The sequence below is a fragment of the Alosa sapidissima genome, chromosome 9 (assembly GCF_018492685.1).
Source record: "Alosa sapidissima isolate fAloSap1 chromosome 9, fAloSap1.pri, whole genome shotgun sequence".
NCBI classification, from domain to species: domain Eukaryota; kingdom Metazoa; phylum Chordata; class Actinopteri; order Clupeiformes; family Clupeidae; genus Alosa; species Alosa sapidissima.
This window is the reverse complement of record NC_055965.1, coordinates 17,002,231-17,022,409: the sequence shown is the minus strand read 5'-3', so window position 1 is coordinate 17,022,409 and position 20,179 is coordinate 17,002,231. Positions and strand designations below refer to the sequence as shown.

At 40.5% G+C, this 20,179-nt stretch overlaps 1 protein-coding gene across 5 annotated transcripts; it reads right to left on the bottom strand.

The window, feature by feature from the left end:
• Positions 1-1,297: 1,297 nt before the first annotated feature.
• Positions 1,298-19,255, bottom strand: LOC121718630. Of its 5 annotated transcripts, none has more exons than XR_006033975.1 (10): positions 7,008-7,148; positions 6,484-6,543; positions 6,265-6,383; positions 6,083-6,129; positions 5,316-5,714; positions 4,686-4,908; positions 3,369-3,584; positions 3,125-3,272; positions 2,511-2,620; positions 1,298-1,827 (listed from the first exon to the last, which is right to left on the bottom strand). XR_006033975.1 is itself a non-coding variant. In XM_042103711.1 (10 exons), the coding sequence occupies exons 3-8, from the start codon at positions 6,521-6,523 to the stop codon at positions 3,262-3,264; spliced, it is 1,008 nt and encodes a 335-aa protein (XP_041959645.1). In that variant the 5' UTR covers positions 6,524-6,543; positions 7,008-7,073; positions 19,245-19,255; the 3' UTR covers positions 1,298-1,827; positions 2,511-2,620; positions 3,125-3,261. The 5 variants fall into 5 exon arrangements, 4 of the variants coding, with proteins under 4 accessions (XP_041959645.1, XP_041959643.1, XP_041959646.1 ...); XM_042103711.1 differs by lacking the exon at positions 6,083-6,129 and adding an exon at positions 19,245-19,255 and having other exon boundaries at positions 7,008-7,073; XM_042103709.1 differs by lacking the exon at positions 6,083-6,129 and having other exon boundaries at positions 3,125-3,291.
• Between the last annotated feature and the right edge of the window lie 924 nt (positions 19,256-20,179).

Genomic DNA, 20,179 nt, shown 5'->3' with positions numbered 1-20,179 from the left:
GTTTTAGTGGAACTAAGGACCCACTGTAAGGCAGCATGGTCGGTTACCACAGTAAACAGCTTTGCTTCGAGGTAATGCTGCCACTTCTCCAGTGCCCATATCACCGCTAGGCATTCCTGCTCTGTGGTTGAGTAATTCCGCTCTGCCTTATTCAAGGTCCGGCTGGCATAGGCAATGACTTCTTCATGGCCACCATGTTTCTTTTGAGCTAGAACAGCCCCTAGACCAACTTCGCTGGCATCCGTGTAGACAGTGAAAGGAAGCTTGAAGTCTGGATGACCAAGAATGGGTGCAGAGATGAGATGTTCTTTGAGAGTGTCAAAAGCTGATTGACATTTTTCACTCCAAACAAACGGTTGTCCCTTTAGTTTCAAGGAATTGATCGGTTCAGCCACTTGGGAAAACCCAGGCACAAAACGGTGATACCAGCCAGCAAGACCCAGGAAGCGCTGGACTTCTTTAAGATTGCTGGGCACGGGGTAGCCCTGTATTGATTCCACCTTATCAGGATCAGCTGTAATCCCATGACTGGAAATTATGCACTGCGAAAAATGCCCCTCTAGATTTAAGAGAAATTATACCTCATTTGAGCATAATTTTGCTTAAAACAAGCAAATTTGGCTGCCAGTGCGTTAAGGAAATTTGCCTTATTAAGACTTTCTTAAAATAAGACAGACTGGCCAATTACTCCATAAGCACAGAACGTGTTGATACTAGACAAATTCCACTCATTTCAAATCATATGTCTTCTTCAAAATAAGGCTGTTGTTACTCAAAACTAGTTCACTTCTAAAGCATCAGTGCTTGAAACAAGAATAATTTCAAGGGTCTACATTAGTCCACAAGATCTTATAATAAGAGTGAACTTAAGACTGAAAACACTGATTTCAAGCCATATACTAACTTTAAAAGAAGTCTGTTATCACTCAAATCTGGAGGACTTGTGAAGCATTAAGTTACTTAAAATCAGACCACAAACTCTTAAAATAAGGACTCATGACAATAGATACAATTTATCCATGTTTTAATAAATTAATCTTCAAAGAATGAATACATTTGAAAGCAACTGCAACTTTGTGGCGACTGCAGAAAAACGACACAGAGAGAGAGAGCAAATTTAACCACAATGTCATTAACCTAACTTTAGCTTTGTAGCTAAACAAATAAACAAACAAACCAAGACATATGTGCCAGAGAGAGAGAGATAATGAGAGAGAGAGAGCAAATTTGAGAGCAGATTTGTATGTGTGTGTGAGAGAGAGATGGAGAGAGTGTGTGTATGAGAGAGAGAGTGAGAGATTTAGAGCAAATTTGTATGTGTGTGTGTCAGAGAGAGATGGAGAGTGTGTGTGTACATTTGTGTGTGTGTATGTATGGTATTTGTATGGTGGTGTGTGTGTATGTGAGAGAGAGAGAGCAAATTTGAGCCCAATGTAATTTGCCTAACTTTAGCTTTGTAGCTAAACAAAGAAACAAACCAACCAAACAAAACAAAGACAACAAAGTTTGCGTGGCTTACACTTTGGCAAAATCTCGCCACTCAGCGACAGCCTTTTTGTAAGATGGGGTTTTGTCCCTTTCGTGAATGGAGTCACCGAGCACCTCTGTCTGTAGAATAGAAAATAATGTTGCAACACATTTTGGATATGTATACTGGAAAGTGTAGTAGCATCCCATCAGCACTAAGAGGGCTTCAGGGAAACAGTCTTTTGGTAAGGTCAGTAGGGGCATGTTGCCAACTGCCAGAAGCATATTGGTGCCGTCGATGATGAGGACCGGAGAGCTGAGAGGCCTTTTTCCCAAAAAAATATTTGGATCCTCAGAAGGCTGAAATCAGAAAATGGAAACAAATAAGCAATAAATTCAATGGTACTGCCACCTAATAAGGCCTGTACTATGCATTGCATGTTACAATCCAAATTTAATTTTAGATATATTATTAAATTTCATATATTTAGATATATTTAGATATTATAGATAGATAGATTGATAGATTACTTTATTCATCCCCAGAGGGAAATGATGGTGTTACAGCAGCAATTAATAATAATTATGTCTTAATTTACTAGCCTGGTGATACCAGCTACGTACTTCCGGCCAATTGATTGCGCTCCGTAACGTAGTCTGGCAAAAAACCTGATGCCTAATCTTACAGCGCTAAGAAACGGAACACTCCAATCAGCGAACAGGGACCGCCGAGTTTGAACCAAGCGTTAGTGATTGGTTAAGGGAACTCCAATGGTTTTAAACTTCAGACAAGCCACAGCCCATTACAATTATCAAAATCCAATGACGGTGTCCCTTTGACTGGAGAGAATGGAAGTCAAAGGCTGGTAATGGCCAGACTACTAATTTACCATCACCAAGCAGAATGAAAAGGCTAAAATGTTAATAATTTCCATGTTAGTTAGCAGCTAGTTAATGACAAATATCTGCGTGTTCATTTAATGTGTTACCATTTTTTAATTATCTTTGAGAAAGCAATACTTTTAACTAATACTAAAACCCACCTTAAGGATGTGGTATAGCGCCTCATTTGCAGACTTGAGCTTTTTGGGAGGGGCAGTTGGAGAAGGAAACATTTTGGGGAGGGCCTCCAACAAGGCAATGGCATGTGCACCTGAAAAAAACAAAACAGGAATAAAACAAAAGATATGCAAAAGACATATGCAACACAATGACTATGCCGCTCTGTCCGGCATCTTTTGTCTTGTGTCAATGTTGTGTGGAGCGGTTTGGGTTGCACTGTGTGCATGTTAAATGCGCTATAAAAATAGAGGTGACTTGACTTGACAATGACAGACGGACAGAGACTTTGTGCATTATATAGTAATGAAAGGTTTTTCACACTGATGTGTGCGAGGGCGTGCATGCTTGTACATGTTTTTACTATAGAAACAACTATGTTTATTTACATTACAGGCAAATCATGTATTAGGGCCATGAAGTATAACCTGCAATATATTGCCTGTGCCCTCTTAGCAGATGTACAGTATTTATACAGTGTGTACATGTATTTGCTTGTTTGTTAGGGATTATCTATTTATTTTGCATGTAAGTACTAATCGGTCAAATTTCCCCATTGGGAACAATATTATGTTATTGTATCTTATCTGGTGCTAACCTTCATCAAGCCCCATTGGTGGCTTCATCACCTTCCTCCAAACTCCAAAGAACATGGCACTGTGGTAGAACTTCGCCCATCTCGCTTTAAGCTGGTCAACATACTTCTTATTATCAGCCTCTAGGATTCTGCCCAGTTCATCCATAATCTGACAGATCAGAAGAAGTCTATGGTGTCATATTACACTACAATGTAATGGCAGTCTTTAACAAACAATTAAAAGCTAATAAAATAGAAAGGTTACTTATGTGTTGATAGTCTGAAAAGCATGGATAAGCCTCCAGGACTTTCTTGGCTCTCTCCTCGTCTTTGTCTGAACAACATTCTACGAAAGCCCTCCTAGACTCGTATTCCAGATCCAATAGATGACTGATGTCCTCTTTGTTTGGTTTTTGTTGCTTGAACAACTCTTGAAGGGTTTTATAATGTCTGGCCATCATTTTTCTTGACTGATGGCAATCTACAACAAAACATGTAAATTAAGAAAATTCACACTAAAGCAGAGATGATACAGAGTAGATACAGAGATGTACTTAAAACCTCTAATGTAATATTTCAAATCCTCAATATTTATCCAAACAAGGTTGTTAAGAAACGCACAAATATTTCTAGCTCTGTAAATCAAAACATATTTAGGGGCAGTCTTCCTTACAATAACATAACTCTAAATATATTTTGACGTAGTAATCTTTATTATTTTTATTTCATAAAGAGAATTACCCTACCCTGGATGAAATACTGCAGTATGCAGCTAGAGCCTGTCCTAATGCCCACCTAACAGGTGTGTGTGTGTGTCTTTGGTAATGTGCCTAAACTTAAGCCTTCCTTTTAAAGGAGAACTCCGGCCATTTTAACTCATAGACCTGTTGATCAAGGTTACCGGTTGCTGTCAGTAGGAAAAATAACAAGAACATTTGGCACAATATTGACCGAGTATCAAAAGCAGCTAAAGCATGGGGGCAAGCTCCCTTAAGTTTCACTTTTGGTTTGCTTGCCTGAGCTTGCCCCCATAGGTTCACTTTAGCTGCCGTTTTGATACTCTGTCAATATTGTGGCAAATTGTCTCATTATTTTTCCTACAGACAGCATTCGGTAACCTCGATCAACAGGGCTATGGTATAAGTATATATAAGTGTATATACTCTTTTGATCCCGTAAGGGAAATTTGGTCTCTGCATTTATCCCAATCCATGAATTAGTGAAACACACTCAGCACACCGTGAGCACACAGTGAGGTGAAGCACACACTAATCCCGGCGCAGTGAGCTGCCTGCTACAACAGCGGCGCTCTGGGATCAGTGAGGGGTTAGGTGCCTTGCTCAAGGGCACTTCAGCCGTTCCTACTGGTCGGGGTTCGAACCGGCAACCCTCCGGTTCCAAGTCCGAAGCGCTAACCAGAAGGCCACGGCTGCCCCTCCCATGGGTCAAAAACGTCTGGAGTTATCCTTTAAGGAACCATTTTAAACTATCCTATGTAAAGTACAACTTGATAACCAAATGGTTAAAATGTTGCTGATGCAATAAAATACAATAAGGAAGACTAACAGTACAACACATTTACCTGTGCTGTCACTGTCTAGGTCTGTAAAAGTGGTGGCAGGTGCATCAGTCATCTCCTCTGATTCAACTGGAACAGTGTCAGGCTCTGTCTCTTTGTCAGATGGCTGAAACTGAAGTCGTCTTTTCTTCACAACAGCTTTGTTGTTCATAGGAGTTGCTAGTTTCAAAGTCTGGGTGGATTTGACATTCTGCAATCGTTTCAGCATTTGTCGCAGGATAGGTTCCTGTGTAAAAAATAAAATGTCAACTCCTATGAAATAACCACAAGCAATTATACCATTATACTATTCATCATGTGGGTTTCAAAATGCTTCTATGGGAAAAAAAGTATGATGGCAACATATACTGTATACAAAAACAAAATACTGACTAATCAGAAAATATATGTACTTATGACATGCCAAAGATGGGTGAGTGTATTTCCCGAAAACTTCTTATATTTTATCCAACAACACTATCTTTCCTCTCTACAAAATCCTATTAAATTTTTTTGTGAGATAAGTAACGCTACATTGTCTTATTCCAGTTTACAGCAAGAATACAGTTAACACAAGAACAGAGAAATGAGAGAAAAAAAAGAGAATACAGATGAGGAATGTTTCGTAGAACTTCAGATATGTGTAGAACTTACCCATGGTTTAGTTGTTGCATTTGCCTGTTGAAGCATGGGGTAATATTCAATTAACCTCCTTGCCATGGCAGAGATCTCTTCACGGGACGGATACTCTCCTGCATCTCTTCTGTCCTTCAGGTCATGCCCTCTTAGAATTGAAATCATTGAAGTAATTGTGTTTCTCACTAAACGACATCGCAACTCTTTAGACATACTACACTCATGTTCTCGTCCACTGCACTGAAGTTCAAAGTAGTGCTTGCGTACATGCTCGAGTTCTGGATCTGTATAGAGAACATACTCTGGGCTGCAAAGCTTCATGATCTTTTCTGGAGTGATGTCTTGTGCGAGACAGGTCTTCGGCATGTTCTGATCCCCAGCTGGTTTTACAGCTTCTTCGGAGGGTGGGTTGTCCTGCTGAACATATAATTTGAAGACAATGAACATTGTTTATGGTGACCACGACCATTACAAGTATCCTAACAAAACACGTCATCAAGATTAAACACCCGAGAAACGTCTTACATAGGCATAGGAAACTCGGCAAATGTGTTTTTCTACGAAAGGCTACACATTTCAGGGGTAGAATCTATAGGTGTGGTGTTGACTGTTACATGAACCTTAATGTAAATTTAATTGTGCATTTTCACAAGTCCGTAATTGTGGTCAAAGTAGTGTGATTTAGACAAATCTTCCCTATTGCTGAAGAATGGACAGACACCATGGCAGTTATGTTGGTTTACTGATTACGAGTCAGATAAACACAGGAGCATGCTTTCACCTACAATGTTGCCTTCTTCAGCAGCACTGAGCATATTTCGTCACCCAGGTCCTGGAGGAATTCCAAGCATGACAAATGTATATGTTCCTATATGTTCCCCTAATCCTACATTGTAACAAAAATATGTAATCTATTTCTGAACATGAATATTCATTACACCGATTCATAACAGGATCTAAAACGTACCTCTGAATGGACAGCTTCCCAAATGTACTTTCGCTTGCGAAAATTGTCTGGCCCTGGTAGAAGGTCCCGTAGGTCTTCACGTGTTAACAAAGGCAGTATCTCATCCGTAATACTTGCAGCTGAAAGAACGTATAAAGATACTGTGTATAACCTCTAAACTAAAAACATACAATAACAAGTTCAACATTACATGCATATATTAATTTAAAACTTAGTTACCTTCCAAAAATGACTGTGTTGCCACGTCAAGTTGGTCCATTTTGAAGGACAGGGCTCACACTATCAAAAGTGGGAAAAGAAGGGGGATTCTTAGTTAGCAGCTACTTAGCCTAGATCAATTTTAAGATGCTTCTGCAGTAGGCTAGCCTGCTAGCTAGACTTCTAGTGCTACCTTAAAAAATGTGATGGTTAGCAGCTAACTACAGCTACTGACCACTATGGTATCACCGCCAACCTTCACATACCACATGAATCATCCAAACTTGCTTATTTTTCCCCAACAACACTACTACAGGCATTTTCAGACAGTTTTGCTGAGCACAAATGCCATTTTTAAGACTTAGCTTGTCTTTAATCACTATGCTAGCAGCTTGGTTACCTAGCTAGCTGCCGTAGCTGAAGCCAAGCTCGCGCTGGTGTACTTGGCAAACAAGGTAATAATACTAAGCAAAGGTCTTATACAAAAGTTTCCGTTTTCAGTACTAATTACCAGTGTATGGCGAGGTTAAATTATCCTGACTTACCTTAGTCTTTAGAAGTTGACGTCGTCGTTGAAGGGCACAATATTCACTCTGTCTTTTACCTCACGTCTTCACTTCAGGTCAAACACTTGCAAACAGCCCGCGCGCTAGTGACGACTGGGGTGCGTTAAGGGTGAAAGTGTAACGCGCTTTTACCACCAAGTTTGAAAAAAGATCTTAGATACCTCTTTGGATATGGTCTACCTTGTCAGGTTCAGTACATTTAAGCCCCAGCTTAAACATAATTACTTTTGCGAGCATGAGACCACTTTTGACCAACTTAGGATCTGTAATTAACACGTATTGAATTTGATATTACATTGTGCCCAATGTCAAAGCCCACTAGTGCATGTTGTTGGAAACGCACACGCCATTACATGGCATGCATCACGAACATACCCATATATTCCTTAATGCGCGAGCCTGTGTTGTGACTGACTGACAGGTAGCAAGCTTTCGTGTCAAATTATATTTGTATGTGCTGCAAAGTTTGCGTTTACCTTAATGTTTTTGTCAACAAACTGTCTGATGTTTAACCATGAGTTGGCGTTGTGTTATATGTCAATGTTTCGTGGCTTTGACCTTACGCACACTGCTTGGACATATTAGCAAAAACCATGGCCGTAGTCCCCATTTTCACGTCACCTGTGGAGTCGACGGCTGTAATGCGGAATATAGAGTGTTTAACTCGTTTTTCTATCACCTCAAGCGCAAACACCCAGGCTTTATGGACAGTGGACGGCCCCCGACGCAAACAGTCAATGTTGTTTCAGCAAGGCTTGGTCAAGAATATTATGACACTCCGATTTTTCGTGGCTGCGTTAGCTTTCCTTTTGAGGCAGCAGCACCACAGGATAGATTGGATGTGGAAGCACGATCACAGGATGGATCGGATGAGACGGACTTCAACTCCAACCAAGTGGATAACGCTCTAGACCAAGACTCTGAACGTCTAGACAGAAATTTGGAGACCCCACAGAGAACGGTAAGCCTTATAACAGGTTTCTCCAAGTTTAGATACGTTTAGTAAGGCCTAATAATAAAAGTAGCTGTAACACCAACACAATGTTGCCATAGGCCAATGTATGTTTGTTGTGTATTTTTTTTGTTATGTTGTAGGCAGAGGTAAAACGTTGCAAAAGCCTATTTCATCCCATTGAACAGTTTTGTGCAATGCCATTGATAGTAGTCTACCTGTAAATAAAAATTACTTTTACCCCTGGTTAGGCATCCTCTGGTGAAAGGGACCACAGCCTAAAGAAGCATGCAGCAGCATTTGCTCTTAAGATCCGTGAGAGATGCTGCCTATCTCAGGTAGGCTATTGGCTCATTATTTTGTGGTCACAATGTGTTAACTTAGCAAATTAATTATCTTGAAACAAACTGATTAGAATTGGTCTGGTCAAACTGTCCTAACCATGGATGGATTATTATCTTGTTGGCCCTTGGGCCCAGATATATCAAGAGCCCCCAAGGGCCCTTAATATACAAATAGTAGAAACAAATAGTCAAAATTGAGACATGAGGTAAACAAACATAATCTAAGCCCATATTAGTCATTATCATCTAGGCTTCAGGGCCCCATGAGCTCTTGGGCCCCTGGGTCCAGTAGGCCTGTTCAGTAATCCATCCCTGGTCCTAACTATTAGGTCTATGAGAGACAACTTGATTTTAATTCACTGTTTCTTCTCTAGAATAATGTCAACAGCATTATTGCAGATGTCCAGCAATATCAAGCATCTATTTTAGACAACATTAGAGACCAGATCCAGAATGCTTTTAAAGCTGATGTGGAAAGCATGGAGGACCTTGAAACAGCAATTCTAGGAGCATTTGATGATTTCAAGGACCCCTTTTCAGAGGTTTCATCTACATACCTACAGGACAGTAGTATCAGGCAATTCTTTAACCCTGTTGAGCCAGAAGAGGTGGCCATATCTCGAACTGTATGCAGACTCAGAGGGAAAAATGAAGGTGGTCTTACTATTAAGACAAAGTCATTCTTCTATGTGCCATTATTGAAGAGCCTTGAAGACTTGTTTTCTGATCCCCAGGTCTTTACAATGATAAGTGAAATGCCCGAAAAGTGTAAAGAGGGGTTCTTACATGACATAGTTGATGGTGATATTTTAAGAACCACCCACTCTTTTCTGTTATACCTTCTGCATTGCAGTTTATTTTATATACAGATGAAATTGAGCTGTGCAACTCACTAGGATCACATGCAGGAAAGAACAAATTACTGATGGTTTATTACACCCTAGGAAACATACATCCTAAATACCGGTCAAAATTACCAGCAATTAGATTGCTAGCCATTGCAAAGTCCAGTGACCTGTCTCAGTGTACTGTTGATGTGATTTTGAATAGAATTAAAAAAGATCTAGCTTTGTTATACCAGGGCGTCAAAATTCAAACCGCTGTTGGTGAAAGGACCATCCATGGTGCTGTCATTTCACTTTGTGGGGATACTCTGGCGCAGCATGAGTTTGCTGGTTTCAAAGAGGGTGTGGGTTTCGCTCTTTGCAAATGCCGACATTGTGACTGCACATCTGAAGACATGCAAAGTAATTTTGATGAGAATGATTTCAACAAAAGAACATTTGAAGGGCATCTGAGGCAGTGTTGTGATATTGAGAGGGCCAGGACAGATTTTGTGAGGAACCAGTTAAAAACTACCTATGGGATCAATAGAAGGAGTTCACTAGTTGATTTCCCTGGTTTCAATCTTATTGAGCAGACACCACAAGATATTATGCACATTATTCTGGAAGGGATTGCCCCGATGGAGACCAAATGTGTGTTAAACCATCTCATTCTAAGTGGGCAGATAGACCTGGATACATTCAATTCTGCTATGTATTGTTTCCCATACTCACCTCTTGATCTAAGAGATAGACCATGTCCCATCAAAATGTCGACATTGTCCTCAAATGACAACAGGCTAAAGCAATCATCAGGACAAATGCTTGTCCTTTTGAAAATATTGCCATTTTTGTTAAATTACATCAAAGACAATGAATTTGTGCAGTTCCTCATTGACTTGGTAGAAATTACACAGACTCTGCTTGCCCCAGTCATCTCACTTCATACAATAGCACAACTCAAGTTACTGATTGAGCAGCATTTGGAAACATTCAAACACCTCTTCCCAGAAAGAAATATCATACCAAAGCAGCATTATTTACTTCATGTGCCAACACAAATTGCTGCATTGGGGCCCATGGTAAGGCATATGTGTATGCGCTTTGAATCAAAGCATCGATTTTTTAAACGCTGGGCCTCTAAATTAAATTTTAAAAATATTTGTAAAACACTGATTCAGCACAACCAAAGATTTGAATCTTTACAAAATGTCAGTGGAAATGAGCATCCTATCCTAACAAAAGATAGGGAACTTGGTCCAGTGTCAGAGGCCTCTAACATGGAGTATATCCACTCAAAAATGATGGATGATTTTGGGATAGATGTACAGAGTGCTGTGATATTAAAATGGCTCACTCTTAATAGTAATAAGTACGTGTGTCATAAGTCACTGATCATTTCCGGATCAACTGGTCAAATACCAACATTTGGTCTCATTAAAGGCATATGGAAAATTGATGATAAATTCTTCTTTGAAATTCAGCCATATGAAACAGTGGCTTTTAGGGAGAGCCTGCAGTGTTACGAAGTGGTTATACCTGATCTTGCACTGGCAAATGATGTCATTGATGCTGAAAGTATTGTTGATTTTACATCATACTATGTCGTTCCATTTCAAGGTCACAAATATGTACCTCTTAGATACAACATAAATGATGTTTTGTTGTGCTGCTGCACTGAAGCGCACAGCTCACAGCACAGCACAGCACAGCAACACACAGCATGGCACAGCACAATAAAGCACAGCAAACATGCAGTGATAGGGTCCCACCACCAAGTGCCTAGCCTCCCCTTAGGAGCACCCTGACCTGCCAATTGTATCTGCCTCTTCATTACCTTTAATGCCTATATGAGCTGGAACCCAACAAAACTGAATACTGATTCCAAGGTTCCTGAGCTGTAGTAACAAATAATTAATTTCAATAATCAAATCTTCCCTTGAAGAGTGACCTGTATCTAGACTATGTAAACCTGCCAGGGAATCTGTACAGATTACATTTCTCAATGGTTTAACCTCTTCAATCCACCTAAGGACTGTTATTAACCCAGTCATTTCAATAGCGTATACAGATAAAAACATATTTAGTGTATACTAGTGCTGTCAAACGATTAAAAATTTTAATCACGATTAATCGCTGAATTCCTATAGTTAATCACGATTAATCGCAAATTTTATCATATATGATTAAAATTCTATTATTTTGCATTTCTGAACTTTCCAGGAGTCCATATTAACAATAAAGCAATTATTATTATAATAAATACAATTATTATTGTTTATCTTGATTGGGATTCAAATGAAAGCAAAGCAAGTTACTTTATTAACTGAACTTTAAGACATAGGTCTATTTGATTATTTCAAATCAAATTTCAAAAGATGTGCAGCAGACCTGAGGCAAAACAATATATTCTTCAGAAATATAGCTGATATAAACTGAAATAAATGCTACTGCAGAAGTGCATGCACAAAATGTAGGCCTACACACATTATAAAGGGCATAACAAACAGAAAATATTATATTCATACTATATTCATTATCTTTGAGTTCAGTTGAAAATAAGGAACTTTTCAACATGAGTGCATTGCCATTTTATAGGCCTACAGTCTATGGTGCACTGCCACCAGCGGCGCCGGAACGAGTTTGAAAGTGGGGGTGCAAAAAAACAAAACCAAAAAAAGCTGGTTTCGGGCTGGGTTCCCCGAGACAATTTTGAAAATGCCAGAGGCCAACTATTCACGCACGTTTTCACGTGGGATATTACGATATAAGATAGTCTAATAATAATTTTTAAAAAAGTCTAACAAAAATTGTCATTATGTTAGGTGCTGTGTAGTGATTTCGGGTGGTTTCATTCAAGCTGATTGGACTGCAAGTAGCGTCTTTTTACGCACAGAGTGATTTAGTCAGGCTACAAATTCTAAATGGATAATCTGCTAAAATAAACTGCGCCTGATATTGACAGACACAGACACACCAGCATAACCTGAATTTCCATTCAAGGAATAAAGGAGGTAGTCTGTAGCCTACAATAATAATGATCACAATCTCCATTTTCTGTCCTGTGCACGCAGCCAAGCCTTGTCAATGACTGTGATGAAAAGATCTGCACGTAACCTACTTTCTACATTTTGAAGGTTAGCGTAAAAGGTCCCCGGTAACCTGTCACTGTTTATCCCCGTAAGAAAACGACACTAGAATTAGTTACCCAACTGTGCCTGTTCCCTTTGTGTTTGACTGTAATCATGTTATACATTAATTAGTGATTAAAAATGACCTTTCTGCGCTCCATATCTGTAACACGAACTGATCTGACCTGACTTGACCCGAGTTTACGTGTAAGCCTGTGTTTGCATGATTCTCTACAACGTTTTACTGCATTGCCATGAACATAGTAAAGGCAAAAAAGGTGTTTCTTTGTCGAACAAATTGGGATGCAATGTGAGCCTTGAATTGAATGCCATGCAGGAATTTGCTAGTATCTCAAAACCGGATTATGAACATTCTTTGCCATAGAGAAACACACAATAGCGTTGGATTATAAACATGCTTTGCCACAAAAACAGAGAAAAAGGTGAGGTAAGTCGAGCTATATGAAGTTATTATTTTGCTGTCACTTCGTCTGTTTTATAATCCAGAAGGATGTACTTGGTATCAAATGATAGCTCTGTGTCTCCTCTTTCATCTGACATGCGTGGCATATCTATTCGATGACAGGTCCGCGATTCAAACGAGAGTAATGGGTGTGCAGTTGGTTTTTGTACATGACGTTATTATTTTGCAGTCAGTTCGTCTGTTTTCATAAGCCAGAAGGATCGACATACTTGGTACCAATGGGTAGCCCCGTGTCTCCTCTTTCATCTGATATGCTTGCCATATATATGCGTTCACAGGTTTGCAAGTAATTCAAACAAGAGTAATGGGTGCGCAGGTGAACGCAGAGACTGTAAATATGATGCAATTTGATTTAATTTCATGATTTTTTTTTAATCTTCATACTTTAACGTACAGACAAGTGTGTGATCTCGTTGGAAAGCCCCACTTCTGCTCTGTCACGCAATTAAGGCTTCTCGCTGCTAGGAACAGTTGCGGAGCAATGTAACAGAGAAGAAAGGGTGTGTTTTTTGACGCACTTTGCATCAATCGGCTTCGAAATGGTTAAAATCTCACGTATCCCCTGAAGTGCCTTCACGTACCCCCATTTGGGAACCACTGGGCGATGCCGTGTCGGTGTTGTGGTCAACAACTGCCCTTCACCCCCCGCACCCCCTGCACCGGTGCTTCCGGCGCGCTTGCTTGCCACTACTCATCAACCCCGAAGTTTTTAACAGGCAAACACTGGATGAACAATGGATTTTATGGAGCAGCGACCAAATATAACTGAATTTACACGGCTGCAAAGTGCGATGCTGATGTGCGGAGTTGTATGGAAAAGAATGGAATCTAATGTAAATGAATGTCGAAAGCAGAGTGCATCGCAAATAGTAGCAGCCAAAGAGGAATGTTGATAACAGAACAAGTGACGGTGAAAAAATCTTTGGCGGCACACAACTAATGCGTCAGCCTAGGCTACTACTCTTTGGCCGGCTCGTTAGCCCAACCAAGTGTGTGCAGCATGCCTTTACGTAGGCTACGGTGCATCATCATAAAGATACATTTGATCTGCATCACGCCCCATTTTAGCGGAAAACATGTTAACATTATATCATTGAAAGACAGCTAGTAATCACACGTAGACGTTACATCTAGTTATTAATTCACAGGACATTCAATCATTTTACTAACACGGCAGTTATGAAGAATTGTGTTTATGTAACTTACTCATGTCGAAACGATGTACATTACCAACCTTATTCGTTTGCAATACCCCATGTATTATACAAATTTAGCATGTACACTTAACATAATATCCCATGCAAAACGGTTAGCTTGCTAGCTAGCCAATTATCTCACCTAGTTGTAGGAAATAGGCTACGTTCATATTACAAGTGATAGAATGAATGTGTGACTTATGTTTAGTTGATGTTATGACATGTAAAGTTAAGCTTGCTGAACTTAATTAGTCAGCCACGGGCAGTTTGACTGTGCCTATCTATACATTTGTGACACTCCTGTTAGTAAACTGGAGAGAGCAAAACATAGGAACATGGTCACATTAATCCCATAAACACACAGATAACTCTTACACCAACCTTATTTTATTCATGTTTGTTTCAAGATTTAGTAAGTTTACTATAAGCACGTTTCGCTCTCCACTTTGATGCAGCATAGATTTCCATTATATCAGTCATCTTCCCCCTAAAAGGGGGCGTGTATGCAGCACATGCAACGTTCTGTTCCATTCCATTCGTCAGTGCGTATTGTTTAGTTTCCGGTCTGGCTAGATCGGTGTGGTGTTGTAGTTGTTCTAACGTTACTAGTTGTTGCAACAGCATGTGAAAAAACGACAAAGTTTGTTACACCAAAATGAACATTAATCTCGCGATAAAAAAATTGACGCCGTTAAAATAGGTTTCCGTTAACGCCGTTAATAACGTGTTTAACTGACAGCACTAGTGTATACCCCTCTCTTTTATATATCCCAATACCACAATGCCCATTTTGTGGATCTTTTGATCCATCAGTATATATTTTAACATCCATAGAAGGATGCTTTTAAATATCCCTGGCAATATGCTGCAACTGCTCATTTGGATACTCTTTCTTTCCTTTCAGTAATTCACTGTTTACCTCTGGTGATGGGAGAATCCATGGGGGAACCACACTTAGAACCAGTAAAGGACTAAATTTTAGTTCTTTAATTCCATATTGTTCTGCTACACTGTTAATGTTCCAACCAAACCCTTTTGATTCTTTTTGGTACTCCCAGCAATCTCTAAGAACTGATATTGCTGGATTATTAACACTTCCCATCAACCTAACCCAGTATGTTAGAGACAACTTAATATATCTTAGACTGAGTGGAGATTCTTCGGATTCTATTAATAACGCACTTGTGGGGGTTGTTTTGATAACCGGGGACCCGGTTGAATATCACTGGTCTAGCATTTGTATACATAAGCTATAAACTACTAGCCTGACGAGCCAGACCCACATTAAAATGTAGGGTCTGGGCACTCACCGTTCGCAGTGCTCAGTCCGAGGGGCAGGATAATCAGTTGTCTTTCAAATTCCCTCTGCACGCAATAGGACAGCGGCAGCGCTATGAGTCCCATGCGTTTCCCACCAGCGGAGCTAGTTGGCTAGTTCAAACGTTTGCCAACTTCATAAAAGCTTAACTCGTGTCACACTGTCAAGTCAAGTCGGCTTTTATTGTCAATTTCTTTACATGCACTGGTCATACAAAGAATTGAAATTTCGTTTCTTACTTTCCCATGCAGACATAGACATGCTTTAAATACAGACATAGACATACTATGGACATAGCCATAGACAATAAACATTAAATTAAAGTGCAAGACTGAAATATAGAACATGTATGTATCAAAATAGAAATATAGGACATATATTAAAAACAAATAGAGGTAGTTGTGTTGTATATTTCTATAGTCTTAACAGTTACATGAAGTTTAAACTTGTGCTTGTGTGACCTGTATATTTACATTGATATGCAGTATGCAGTAATTCAAGTATATCAGGCTTGATGTGAAGCAGCAACACGTTTGGCTGCGCAGTCACAGTGCAGTTCCACATGGCGGTGTTGGGGGGGGTTTGGTAGACAGGATCCTAGTTTCCTAGGTTCCTGGTTGGCTGGTGGGTGGGGGGGGCTGTCAGTGATGGGAGAGTGGGTAGAGTGTTCAGCATCCTGATTGCTTGGTGGATGAAGCTACTTGCCAGTCTGGTGGTGCGGGAGCGGAGGCTCCTGTACCGCTTTCCAGAGGGCAGGAGGCTGAACAGTTCGTGTGCAGGGTGGGTTGTATCCTTGACAATCATTAGTGCTTTGCGGGTGAGGCGGGTGGTGTAAATGTCCTGCAGGGAGGGGAGTGGTGCTCCAATGATCCTCTTAGCTGTGTTAACAGTGCGCTGGAGGGTCTTCCTGTTCTGATCTGTGCAGCTTCCGCCCCACACTGTGATGCTGCTGGAGACGATGCTCTCGATGGTCCCTCTGTAGAATGTAGTCATGACAGGAGGCGTGGCACTTGCCTTCTTCAATTTGCGCAAGAAGTAGAGGCGCTGCTGGGCTTTCTTCGCCAGTGATGCTGTGTTGGTGGTCCAGGAGAGGTCGTCGCTGATGTGCACCCCCAGAAATTTTGTGCTGCTCACTCTCTCCACAGCATGTCCGTCGATGGACAGTGGTGGCAGTTGTTTGTGGCCTCTCTGAAAGTTGACAACAATCTCCTTGGTCTTGCTGACATTTAGCAGGAGGTTGTTGTCTTTGCACCATTTAGCCAGCAGGTCTACTTCTTCTCTGTAGTGAGCCTCATCGCCCTTAGTGATGAGGCCCACCAGTGTTGTGTCATCCGCAAACTTCACCAGATGGTTGGAGCTGTGAGTGGTTGTACAGTCATGTGTTAGCAGTGTGAAGAGCAGGGGGCTGAGCACACACCCTTGAGGGGCCCCCGTGCTCAGGGTCAGAGTGCTTGAGGTGTTGTTCCCGACACGTACTGTTTGTGGTCTCTGCAACAGGAAATCCAGCAGCCAGTTGCAGAGGGAGGTACTGAATCCTAGCTTGTCCAGTTTGCTGATGAGTTGTTGTGGTATTATGGTATTGAATGCTGAACTGAAGTCTATGAACAGCATTCTCACATATGAGTCTTTATTGTCTAAGTGGGTGAGGGCTGGATGGAGGGCAGAGCAGATTGCATCCTCCGTGGATCGTTTGGCTCGGTATGCAAACTGGAAGGGGTCCAGGGTGGGGGGTAGGGTGGCTTTGATGTGTGACATGACTAGCCGTTCGAAGCACTTCATGATTAGGCCATCCTTAAAAATATTTTCGTTTGCCGTAACCCGACCGACCCTGTCAATTTAGAACCGACCCAAATATTTATTTTTTTCCCCTTTTAGTCCGACCGACTTGCCGGTTGTAAACTTGCGTTAATACCGACCGATTGTTTTTTTTACTCTAAACAACCAATACAAACGCAATAAAATAATATTTCTTTTAGTAGGCCCAAGTATTGTGAATATAAATTGCCTACATGCAAACGTGGCTCACTTAAAAAAAACCTGTGGCGTCATCTCTACACCATTGGTTTTACGCATGTCACACTATGGCCTACGCTTCGTTTCATTCACACAAACTGATAACGCTTTTACTTGGCACGAAGTTCTGGAAGAACTGTGGCCAGATCTTTTCTCATCCCTTCTCCCCCTAGTCTAACAGTGACCGTGTCGGAGTATTGAAATTGGTTGTGGTCTATTCAGCATTTCTCAAAATATGGGTCCGCAACATGGAGACTGCTGGTCCGCGGAGTCGTGGAGTGAAATTAGGATCATATGAGCATTCATTCAATGCGCGTCTGCGCGAGAGTAACTGAAACTAATCGATAACGTTGGTATCAAAGCTCCGCTTCAACCTGTTGGAAGGCTATTTATTTATTTAACGAAACTTAATAGAACGACGTTGTTTTTTAGAACTTCCTTAGAAACAGAGCAGAGACTGTATAATACACTGTATAGCATTGAGTATTGTATAGTCAAATTTCAATATAACGTGGCCAAGAGCTATTGTAGCCTTCTTTCTGGGTACATGTAGATGAGCCTTATGACCCAAAAGTCTGCCATGACCGGGCCTCAGGTCAAAGAAGTTTGAGAAAGGCTGGTCTATATAACCTGCATCAGAATGAGGTTTGCAGTGGTGCGCCTGAAGGCACGGGTTGAAGACCCAGTCAGTTACGTCACGATATGCACATTTGTGTAAATTCATTCCTACGTAATCACCATGACCAAAATTGTACTTTTTTTTTTACTTTGAATCTTGAAAAAAAAAAATATTGACCTACCTACCGACCCATTTTTAATTTTTTTTGGCTGTTACTGCAAACAAAAATATTTTTAAGGATGGCCTTATGGGCGTGAGTGCTACAGGACGGTAGTCATTGAAGCATGATGGTGATGATTTCTTTGGCACGGGTATGATGGTGGCAGTTTTGAAAAGTGATGGGATGACTGCTTGCTCCAGAGAGGTGTTGAAAATGTCTGTAAAAACATCCTTCAGCTCTTCTGCACAGTCCTTCAACACTCGTCCTGGTATGTTGTCATTCTGTTGTCATTTGGCTGTTCGCCAAAAGCAACATCCATCTTATTTGTTTTCAAGTAGAAGGGAATTCAAGCCAAACCGTTGCAACTCTGCCATCAGGGGCGCGTCTAGATTTCTAGGCTAATAAACTACATCCATAGTATATGGAAGATCTTATTAAAGCTGTATAAATGTACATCAAAGACTTTTTATCTGCTCGCCAACACTGTCCAGTGATCATCCTCATTAGATTTAGAACCTTTTTACATTTTGTTTCAACATGCTCTATATGATACTTCCATGTAAGCCTTTCATCCAACCACATCCCCAAATATTTAAATGTCTTCTCTCTTTCAATTGATTGATTAACAGAACTTTATAACTTTCTGGGATCTTCTTTCTGGTAAAGAACATAACCTTTGTTTTAGAATTTAAATCCCCAATCAACAATACCCCATTGTTTTTACACTTGTATGTCTTTTTGAATACCCTTTCAACAAGAAAAACAAAAACAATGCTTGAATGTTCTATTTTGTTCACAATCTTCTTCCGCCTCATTAAAGGTCCAGTATGTAAGAAATAATGGAAAATAAACTGTAACCATTCCGAAAATGATCACCATATGTTGTCAGAGAGTAAGGAAACACGATGAATTGAAGTAATGGCTTATTTGACAACATTACTCTAACCCGTAAAACCCATGAAAAAAAATGAGTTACGGGGCGGAATCTCTTGGAATTTTCGTTTATGTTTTGAACGATTAATTCTAGAATAGCGTATTAATAATGGGCTAGCGCGTCCTCCTATTTGGGTTGCCAAATTAGCAAAGGCCAACTGTCAACAGCTGTCAGTAGTCATGAACGCCTACGAGAGGCAGGCAAATTTCCAAAATTAAAACAAGAAACAAATTAAGTGGACATCGGAGGAGCTTCCAGAGATGGTGACGTCTTCGTCAAACGAAGAATATCAAGTCTGACGCAGAGCTGGCCATATTTCTCCACAACAGGTAGCCTAGGCTAAAGTTCATCTGCATCGCTAACTTCAGCTAAATATGTTACGTTGGTTAGAGAGGTATTTTTTGTTTTCACTGTTTCCGTAATGTGTAGCTGGGTCATGGTTGGAGAAACGTTAAAGGTCTCATCTCATCGTTTTTTCATTAATGTTGCAGTGGTCTGTAGTATTGATGAATGCCCTGTGAGCCGGTTTTGGTGAAAAAAATGCTGTCCTGCGTCTGTTTCATGCTGTTCTAGTTTGGTGGGGAAGGTGGGCGGGGAGGAACGACTGGATTTCGCCTCTAGTCATGAATATTAATGACATGCTAATGAATTCACCTCTGATTGGCTAACAGTACTGTGACGCTTCCTCCAGTGCGTCCTCATCCGATTCTGCCTGTGCTATGCTCCATATTCAACTTTACAGTGCTAAAACCTGGCTAAAACTCGAGTCAAAACTGTTGCACAAAATGTCTTCGGAGATACAACTTCATGTGTTTGATCCTAGTATTCGAGTAGGAAGAAGAACCGCTTCCTGATCGTTTGTCGGTGAACGTTGGTTTAATAGAATGGTAACAATTGCCTGTCAGCTTAAAATTTCTCCTAAAAGAGGTAAACGTTTGTGACAATCGTCATCTTGCTTTCAAGTAATAAACAGTTGGAAACGTTTTAAAATAAAGACCTACTTCTTTACACAGTCAAAAGTCTTTGCAATCTTCCTAGTAGATATTTTACTTCACAACACAGGTAAGCACCCTAAATGCAGTTCAGCCACTGACCTAGCCTGCTAATGCTATCGGAATAGCTAGATAGTTATGGTTTGAATTCCATGATACTATCATTGAAAGACCACTTGGTCAT